This window comes from Coregonus lavaretus (assembly GCF_964263955.1).
Source record: "Coregonus lavaretus genome assembly, chromosome: 20".
Lineage (NCBI taxonomy): Eukaryota > Metazoa > Chordata > Actinopteri > Salmoniformes > Salmonidae > Coregonus > Coregonus lavaretus.
The window spans coordinates 10,331,257-10,341,256 of NC_140007.1; the positions used below are offsets into that span (position 1 = coordinate 10,331,257).

At 46.6% G+C, this 10,000-nt stretch overlaps 1 protein-coding gene across 1 annotated transcript in view; it reads right to left on the reverse strand.

Annotated features, from left to right (window-relative positions):
- LOC311147605 (voltage-dependent L-type calcium channel subunit beta-3-like) overlaps positions 1-10,000 on the reverse strand; it is a gene marked incomplete at both ends in the record, with an annotated part of 22,705 nt that overhangs the window by 3,669 nt on the left and 9,036 nt on the right. Inside the window, 9 exons of the mRNA XM_084184345.1 lie at positions 730-881; positions 5,284-5,384; positions 5,802-5,860; positions 7,659-7,736; positions 7,873-7,892; positions 8,011-8,087; positions 8,305-8,420; positions 8,739-8,861; positions 8,973-9,092. Coding sequence (XP_084040471.1) covers positions 730-881; positions 5,284-5,384; positions 5,802-5,860; positions 7,659-7,736; positions 7,873-7,892; positions 8,011-8,087; positions 8,305-8,420; positions 8,739-8,861; positions 8,973-9,092 — 846 coding nt within the window. The remainder of the gene's footprint in view (positions 1-729; positions 882-5,283; positions 5,385-5,801; positions 5,861-7,658; positions 7,737-7,872; positions 7,893-8,010; positions 8,088-8,304; positions 8,421-8,738; positions 8,862-8,972; positions 9,093-10,000) is intronic.

Below are 10,000 nucleotides of genomic sequence, written 5' to 3' on the forward strand. Positions count from 1 at the left end.
AGGGGAGAGAGAGAGACAAAGGGGAGAGAGAGAGGGACAAGGGGAGAGAGAGAAAGAGACAACAGGGAGAGAGAGAAAGAGACAAAGGGGAGAGAGAGACAAAGGGGAGAGAGAGAGAAAGGGGAGAGAGAGAGAGAGACAAAGGGGAGAAAGAGAGAGAAAGGGGAGAGAGACAAAGGGGAGAGAGAGAGAGAGAGAAAGGGGAGAGAGAGAGAAATGGGAGAGACAAAGGGGAGAGAGAGAGACAAAGGGGAGAGAGAGAGAGAGAGACAAAGGGGAGAGCGAGAGACAAATGGGAGAGAGAGAGAGAGAGACAAAGGGTTGAGAGAGAGAGAAAGGGGAGAGAGAGAGAGACAAAGGGGAGAGAGAGAGAGAGAGACAAAGGGGGGAGAGAGAGAGAGAATAAGGGGAGAGAGAGAGACAAATGGGAGAGAGAGAGAGAGAGACAAAGGGTTGAGAGAGAGAGAAAGGGGGGAGAGAGAGAGAAGAAGGGGAGAGAGAGAGAGAGAGAGAGAGAGAGAGGAAGGAGAGAGAGAGAGAGAGAGACAAAGGGGGAGAGAGAGACAAAGGGGAGAGAGAGAGAGAAAGAGAGAGGGTAGCTTTATAAAGAAGGCTTTATAAAGGCTTTATAAAGAAGAGAAATTCAAAATATGAAAAGATATCTTCATATAAGTCCACTCACACTACATCTGCAGGACATGTATGAAGTGAGCGTGTCTAGCTATGTACCTTTGGCGAGGACACTTTGACGTAGACGATGATAGGGGCTAGGGAAGTCTTGGCTAGCTGGGCCGGGTGGTTGATGGTGTCTGCATCCAGAACTACCAGCTGGAGGGTTTTGGCCAGCTCAAATATCCTCTCTATCTCACTCTGGACCTCGGCTGTAGGGGAGAGAGATACATAACATTACTGTACAGTAATGTGCAGTGAGTCGTCGGGTGAGGTTGTGTCTCTCTCTGGCGGGAGGTAAGCTTAGCTTATATGGCTTATATGGTGTTGAGTAAAGCTTAAACTATGTAGTTAGATTGTAGTTAGGTATTGTAAGTAGTTATCGTAGGTTATTGTAGTTATCGTAGGTTATTGTATGTCATTATTGTAGGTAAGTATTGTATTCGGCTGAGCCCGGTGAAGCACAAGGCTAGCTAACCCACTACCTGGACTAGCTAGCGGGTAGCTACTGGTAACTATTAGCAACTGTGGATAGTTGTTTCACGCTTGAGAGTACCTGTAATTATGCCAGCTAGCTGCCTACCATTCAGCTGTTTTTCTAACCTCATTGTCTGAAGCGTTGCCGTTAGGTAGTTAGTAGCTACTGTGCTCGAAATGTAGCTAGCTTGTTGCTACCTGGATAGCTAACTAAACAATAGCTGGAATGACCTAGCGAACAGACGCGAACTGGCTGAGTCGATTCAGTGGCTAGCTTTGCACTTGGCTGGCTAACAGTAGCTGCTAGGGGTAAGTTATAACCTACATTTGTGTTTTGTTTTTACTTACTGGTAACCAGAGTCGTTCAAGGGAATTCGGGACATGGGTGACTAGTTAACGTTAGCTTGGCTCTCTCTGTGTGTTCGTGCCGTGGGAGGAGGGTTTGTTTTTCGTTGGCAGAGAACAATGGCTAGCTAGTATGCTAACTATTCTAGCTAACTAACTGGCTGAATAAGTTGACGACGGACTCGCTCAAGCTGTCGGGACTAACCCAGAACTTTACACAACGTTAGACACGGACACGAATGATCTGCTTGGCGTGTTGACACACTGGTGGTTTGTTGTGGCCGAGTATTGGTGCTAAACCGTGCTGTTGGAGGCTGGCATGCTAATTGGCTGTGGTGTCATAGGATTCGGTGCCCTGGACGGTTTTCACGGAAGAATACTGTACCAAGTTAGCTAGCTGAATAAACTAAGTTAGTCTATTCCTAGAAAACATTGAACCGCTGTAGTTTACAACAATTATAGTTTCTGAGGTGGAAGTTCAGAGAGTTATATTTGGGTGTTTCAGTGAAACGTAAGTGAGGGAGGCCCCGCTCTCTTGCTTTCCCAGATGTTTAGTTCATTTCATTCCGATCTCCTTTGCATTATTGTAGCCATTTTCTGTAGCCTGTCAACTATGTGTCTGTCTATCCCTGTTCTCTCATCTCCGCACAGGCTATACAAACGCCTCACACCGCGTGGCTGCTGCACTCTAACCTGGTGGTCCCTGCACGCACGACCCACGTGGAGTTCCAGGTCTCCGGCAGCCTCTGGAACTGCCGTTCTGCGGCCAACAAGGCAGAGTTCATCTCAGCCTATGCTACCCTCCAGTCCCTCGACTTCTTGGCGCTGACGGAAACATGGATTACCACAGAAAACACTGCTACTCCTACTGCTCTCTCCTCGTCTGACCATGTGTTCTCGCATACCCCGAGAGCATCTGGTCAGCGGGGTGGTGGCACAGGAATCCTCATCTCTCCCAAGTGGACATTCTCTCTTTCTCCCCTGACCCATCTGTCTATCTCCTCATTTGAATTCCATGCTGTCACAATCACTAGCCCATTCAAGCTTAACATCCTTGTCATTTATCACCCTCCAGGTTCCCTTGGAGAGTTCATCAATGAGCTTGACGCCTTGATAAGTTTCTTTCCTGAGGATGGCTCACCCCTCACAGTTCTGGGTGACTTTAACCTCCCTACGTCTACCTTTGACTCATTTCTCTCTGCCTCCTTCTTTCCATTCCTCTCCTCTTTTGACCTCACCCTCTCACCGTCCCCCCCTACTCACAAGGCAGGCAATACGCTTGACCTCATCTTTACTAGATGTTGTTCTTCTACTAATCTCACTGCAACTCCCCTCCAAGTCGCCGACCACTACTTTGTATCCTTTTCTCTCTCGCTCTCCTCCAACACTACTCACTCTGCCCCTACTCAGATGGTAATGCGCCGTCGCAACCTTCGCTCTCTCTCTCCCGCTACTCTCTCCTCTTCCATCCTATCATCTCTTCCCTCTGCTCAATCCTTCTCCCTCCAATCTCCTGATTCTGCCTCCTCAACCCTCCTCTCCTCCCTTTCTGCATCCTTTGACTCTCTATGTCCCCTATCCTCCCGGCCGGCTCGGTCCTCCCCTCCTGCTCCGTGGCTTGACGACTCATTGCGAGCTCACAGAACAGGGCTCCGGGCAGCCGAGCGGAAATGGAGGAAAACTAGACTCCCTGCGGACCTGGCAGCACAGGTCCTAATCCAGGCACCTGTCATCTCCCGTCTGGATTACTGCAACTCGCTGTTGGCTGGCCTCCCTGCCTGTGCCATTAAACCCTACAACTCATCCAGAACGCCGCAGCCCGTCTGGTGTTCAACCTTCCCAAGTTCTCTCACATCACCCCGCTCCTCCACACACTCCACTGGCTTCCAGTTGAAGTTCGCATCTGCTACAAGACCATGGTGCTTGCCTACGGAGCTTTGAGGGGAACGGCACCTCCGTACCTTCAGGCTCTGATCAGTCCCTACACCCAAACGAGGGCATTGCGTTCATCCACCTCTGGCCTGCTGGCTCCCCTTCCTCTGCGGAAGCACAGTTCCCGCTCAGCCCAGTCAAAACTGTTCGCTGCTCTGGCACCCCAATGGTGGAACAAGCTCCCTCACGACGCCAGGACAGCATAGTCACTCACCACCTTCCGGAGACACTTGAAACCCCACCTCTTTAAGGAATACCTGGGATAGGATAAAGTAATCCTCCTACCCCCCCTTACCCCACCCCCCCCAAAAAAAAAAAAATACGATTGTAAAGTGGTTGTCCCACTGGCTATCATAAGGTGAATGCACCAATTTGTAAGTCGCTCTGGATAAGAGCGTCTGCTAAATGACGAAAATGTAAATGTAAAATATGTACCTGACCTAGAGATCTATCCATGCACTCTGGACGCTTACAGACTTTGTAATTTTATTAATTTTTTATTTAACCTTTATTTAACCAGGTAAGCCAGTTGAGAACAAGTTCTCATTTACAACTGCGACCTGGCCAAGATAAAGCAAAGCAGTGCGATAAAAACAACAACACAGAGTTACATATGGGGTAAACAAAACATAAAGTCAAAAATACAACAGAAAATATATATACAGTGTGTGCGAATGTAGTAAATTATGGAGGTAAGGCAATAAATAGGCCATAGTGCAAAATAGTTACAATTTCGTATTAACACTGGAATGATATTGTGCAAAAGATGATGTGAAAATAGAGATACTGGGGTGCAAATTAGCAAAATAAATAACAATATGGGGATGAGGTAGTTGGGTGGGCTAATTACAGATGGGCTGTGTACAGGTGCAGTGATCCATAAGCTGCTCTGACAACTGACGCCTAAAGTTAGTGAGGGAGATAAGAGTCTCCAGCTTCAGAGATTTTTGCAGTTCGTTCCAGTCATTAGCAGCAGAGAACTGGAAGGAATGGTGGCCAAAGGAGGTGTTGGCTTTGGGGATGACCAGTGAGATATACCTGCTGGAGTGCAGACTACGGGTGGGTGTTGCTATGGTGACCAGTGAGCTAAGATAAGACAGGGATTTGCTTAGCAGTGATTTATAGATGACCTGGAGCCAGTGGGTTTGGCGACGAATATGTAGTGAGGGCCAGCCAACAAGAGCGTACAGGTCACAATGGTGGGTAGTATATGGGGCTTTGGTGACAAAACGGCTGGCACTGTGATAGACTACATCCAATTTGCTGAGTAGAGTGTTGGAGGCTATTTTGTAAATGACATTGCCGAAGTCAAGGATCGGTAGGATAGCCCGTTTTACGAGGGCATGTTTGGCAGCATGAGTGAAGGAGGCTTTGTTGCGAAATAGGAAGCCGATTCTAGATCTAACTTTTGATTGGAGATGCTTAATGTGAGTCTGGAAGGAGAGTTTACAGTCTAACCAGACACCTAGGTATTTGTAGTTGTCCACATACTCTAGGTCAGACCCGCCGAGAGTAGTGATTCTAGTCGGGGGGGCGGGTGCAAGCAGCATTCGGTTGAAGAGCATGCATTTCGTTTTACTAGTGTTTAAGAGCAGTTGGAGGCTACGGAAGGAGTGTTTACATGAACAAATGTGCATGTTAAAGTGAATGTGTGTGTGTGCGTGCATGTGTGTGTCACAGGAGGTTCGTGGCAACTTAATTGTGGAGGACGGGCTCGTGGTAATGGCTGGAGCGGAATCAGTGGAATGGTATCAAATACATCAAACACATGGTTTGATGCCATTCCATTTACTACGTTCCAGACATTATTATGAGCCGTCCTCCCCTCAGCAGCCGCCACTGGTGTGTATGTGTACTCACCCAGGCTGGAGCGAGTATTGGATCTCTCCATGATGGGCCTCTTGTTGAGGACAGATCTCTTGGCAAGAGATAGGTCTGCCGTAACACGTGTGATGGAGATTCTGCAGGTGTCAGAAACAAAACAGGATAAACACACAATAAATAACACTAACTACACATACGCTGCTAATACACACTACAGACAGAAGATCACAGTGTTGAATGTAATGGAGATTTAGAAAGGGATCAAACAGAGGGCGAGCAAACAAAAGAACACCTGTGTCATAGATGTACATAAAAGAGAGAAGTAGCCTAGCGGTTAAGAGCGTTGGGCCAGTAACCGAAAGGTCGCTGGTTCCAATTCCCGAGCCGACTAGGTGAGAAATCTGTTGATGTGCCCTTGAGCAAGTCACTTAACCCTAATTGCTCCTGTAAGTCGCTCTGGATAAGAGCGTCTGCTAAATTACTAAAATGTGCATAAACAACTAGCTACATTAATGTGCAGTTGTCAGTTAATCATGATGCCTGTATATACTAACCTTCCTTCAAACCTGTGTTTCAGGAAGTCAAACAGAGCTTTCTGCATCATATCTGTCACCTGAGGGAGGGTAGAGAAAGACAAAGAGATCTTGGATTCATATCATTGTCAATCAAACTATCTAAGCATCAGTGGAACAAATGTACAACTTTACCCCCATACCTTTAAGTCTAAGCCCCCCGCATCAAAATGAGCACTTGGCAAGACAATAAACAAGTGTGTGAGAAATCCTCTTGCCTAAAGAAGCATACACTGTACCCCCCCCCCCCCCCCCCCCTCTTTTGCCCTCAGAACAGCCTCAATTAGTCGTGGCATGGTGAAGAAAGCGTTTCACAGGGATGCTGGCCCATGTTGACTCTAATGCTTCCCACAGTTGTGTCAAGTTTGCTGGTAGTGGATCTCTACTCCGAATATATCGTTCCATCTCATCCCACAGATGCTCAATTGGATTGAGAGCTGGTGACTGGGCAGGCCACTGCAGTAAGCTGAATTCACTGTCAAGTTCGTGGAACCATTCCTGGAAAATCCTAGCCTTGTGGCATGGAGCATTATCCTGCTGAATAAAAATATATTAGCAGATGGATACACTACTGCCATGAAGGAATGCACCTGATTGGCAATGATGTTCAGATATCCTGTGGCATTCAAACGTTGCTCCGCTTTTATCAAGGTGCCCAATGTGTGCCATGAAAACACACCATCACACCACCACCACCAGCCTGCAATGTTGACACGCGGCATGATGGATGCATGTACTTGTTTTTTTTCTCCGTACCCTAGTCCTCCCATCAGCGTCAAACAGTAGGAACCGGGATTCATCAGTCCAGCCAATGTTTTTCCAATTCTACAGTGTCCAGTGTTTTCGTTCTTTAGCCCACTGGAACCGCAGTTTCTTGTTTTTTGCTGAAAGAAGTGGAACTCTGTAAGGTCGTCAGCTGCCATAGCCCATTCGGGTCTAGGTATGACGAGTTGTGCATTCTTTTATGGGTCTTTGGGCACCAATGCTGTACTGGACTGTCAGTTGACTAACTGTAGCCCGTCTGTTGCTCTGCACAATTCATGTCTGCATCCGTTGTCGTCTTTCATCAATGACCCGTTTTCGACCACTGGCCTGCCGTTGGCTGGATGTCCTTTGGGTGCTGGACCATTCTTGATACACACGGGAAACTGTTGAGTGTGAAAAACCTAGCAGCGTAGTTCTTGACACACTCAAACCGCTGCACCTGGCACCTACTACCATACCCCATTCAAAGGCACTTAAATCTTTTGTCTTGCCCATTCACCCTCTGAATGGCACACATACACAATCCATGTCTCAATTGTCTCAAGGGTTAAAAAAGTATTCTTTAACCTGTCTCCTCCCCTTCATCTACACTGATTTAAGTGGATTTAACAGGTGACATCAATAAGGGATCATATCTTTCACCTGGATTCACCTGCTCAGTCTATGTCATGGAAAGAGCAGGTGTTCTAATGTTTTGTACACTCAGCGTACTTTGAAATTCATTGAATCTGAACCCCAGATGAAAGAAACATCACACAGCATCTAAATATAGATCAATGAATTAGCCATGCTTGGTGTTCATTCCACCGTCTGAATGGGATATCATTATTCAGCTGTGGAGCAGAGAGAGAAATGTGAATCAGTATCACTAGATGGAGCAAACTAGAGGCGGCTCTTAACTCGTTCTAGGACAGTGTTTCTCAACCAACCACTCCTTCAGATGGTTAGCTTAGCTGACCCCCATTTACAAGTGTAATTCGGTCCTCCAAAGAAGAAGGACCAAAGGTTGACTGCCCCTAGTAGAAACACTGTTCTAGGCCTTATTAGAACGGAGAGAGAGTGAGAGACACTTACCTCATAGCCCTTCAGTGACGGCCCCACTAAGACCACCGGCCGCATAGACGGGACCACGTCATATGGAGGAATGTGTTCCTGTGTGAAACAAGAGAGAAAGAGACCAAGAGAAAGACAGAGAGAGTGTCAATCAAAGTTCCAATCATTGGATAAATAGTTTCACCCTTTAAAACAGGTTCATGTTTTTTTTAGAGAAGACGACATAAAAACCTACCTGCTTTTGCTTCGGTTTGTCTTTTGAAAACAAGAAAAGTACAATCAGTGACATAAGATATATCAGTGAGTGAGAAGAAAGATCAAGATTGAGTTTATAATACAGTATTCGGTCAGATGGTGTAATACTTATACCTACCACCAGATGGCGGCGTTGTCCTCCAGCTCCCAGACACCATGTCACCCAGACTGGAGGAAGAGTTCCCCCCTCTTTTCCTGCACAACAGACAAGTCAGAACAAAGGTGACAGGTTACAGCCTGGGTCATAGTTGGGGTTTGAGGTTACTGTTATGGTTATGGTTATTGTGTTAAGGGTTAAGTGTAACGAAGCCCAATCCAATGTTAGTTTGAAATGCATTACAATATTATATTATGCCCCCGATATTCCCTTAATGTCCCAAATTCTTACAAACATCAGGACATGTTGGTTCACCTTTGTTTCTGCTCGTGTTTGAGTCTCATAGCCTCCAGGCGTAGAGGGCTGGGGATGAAGGTGATGTCTGCCCCCTCCTTCACCAGACGACCAATCCACCAGTCATTATTGTACTTCTGTTACAACAACATAACTCGACATTACACAATGGGCACTGCTTGATCCAGGTCATTATTGTAGCTACTTCTGGAAACACAATGAACAATATGTCTCAATATTGCCTAACGCAGCAAGATACAAATCTGATAATACTTAACATAATTCAAAGAATTACGTGTAACCACTATGTGGATGCTTTCTACAGCTGCTGTTGTTTCCATGGGGATCAAAGGGCAGAAAGACAGAGGGCACGGAGGAAGAGGGGTGAGCGGAAGAGGGGTGAGAGGAAGAGGAGTGAGAGGAGTGAGTGTTGTCCTCCCTCCACAGTTCCTCACCTCCTTAATGTGCAGGAAGTCTTTGGCTTCGAAGTTGATTGCAGCTCCTTGAACAGGACAGTCCTCATCCAGAGCCCCACAGAAAGCCACGTTGGTCTTCACCGCAAACGCTACAGGTTTAGACTGCAGGGACAGATAACAACGTTTCAATTAGTCTTACCAATAGTGTGTGTGTGCGTCCGTGCGTGCGTTCATGTGTGAGTATGTGTGTGTGTGTTTCATAACAAAACACACCTTAGCTCTGTCGAGCTGGAGCTGGGCCTGGCGCTCGGCTTCACGCCGATACGCCTCGCGGTCCTCCTCCGCTGACAGGTCGGAATCCGACGGTCTACTGGTGTACGAATCAGCCGACCCCTGGAGAGGGAGAGGAGAGAGTACGTAAAAACACATTTCACTGCACCTATCTGGTGTATGTGACAATACAACATATTTTTATATTTACTTGTATTGGTTGTGAGACAAATATAGAGGTGGTTGTGGTTGATTTCAGGACAGGGATCTGAGGTAAGAGCCTGAAGAACCATACACAAAGGCAGCCTCTCTCTTTCACACGCCTGCACTCACAGATTCACACACACACACACACACACACACACACACACACACACACACACACACACACACACACACACACACACACACACACACACACACACACACACACACACACACACACACACACACACACAACACGAACCCGCTACATCACTTTCCTGCTGTTATCTAAAGAGTGGTGTGGTGACGGTCACAGATCACACAGAAAATAGCCTGCACACTGAAACCTATTCTTCTGTTGTGTAATACTGGAAGTAATATACACACACTCTAACACATCATATTTTCTCTTTCTTTGAGATTTCTCTCTTCATCACCCACTTTCTCTCATGGTTTCTCTCCCCTACACTAGCTCTCTGCTTGGTACACCAAATATAGTGCAAAGGATATAGTGGTCTCCTCTCTCTTCTGCCCCCCTCATCCTCCAACAATGCAGTGCAGTACACGTACATCCCTTATGCTCTTCTCTATGGACTTCTGCTTGTTAGTAAAATATACCGTATATACATCTCATGAATCATTTAGTGGCCTAATATGAGGACACGCCCCAGGATCCAGTCTGCAGAACACAATGGCATTGTGGGAGAAGTGGATGAAAACAATGACTTCGTAGCATAGGTAAACAAACACCTTGCTGACTTTAAGATGCATTATTCGATCAGAGTAGCTAATGGTCCTGCACAGGAGCTATCTAGTAGGCTATTTAT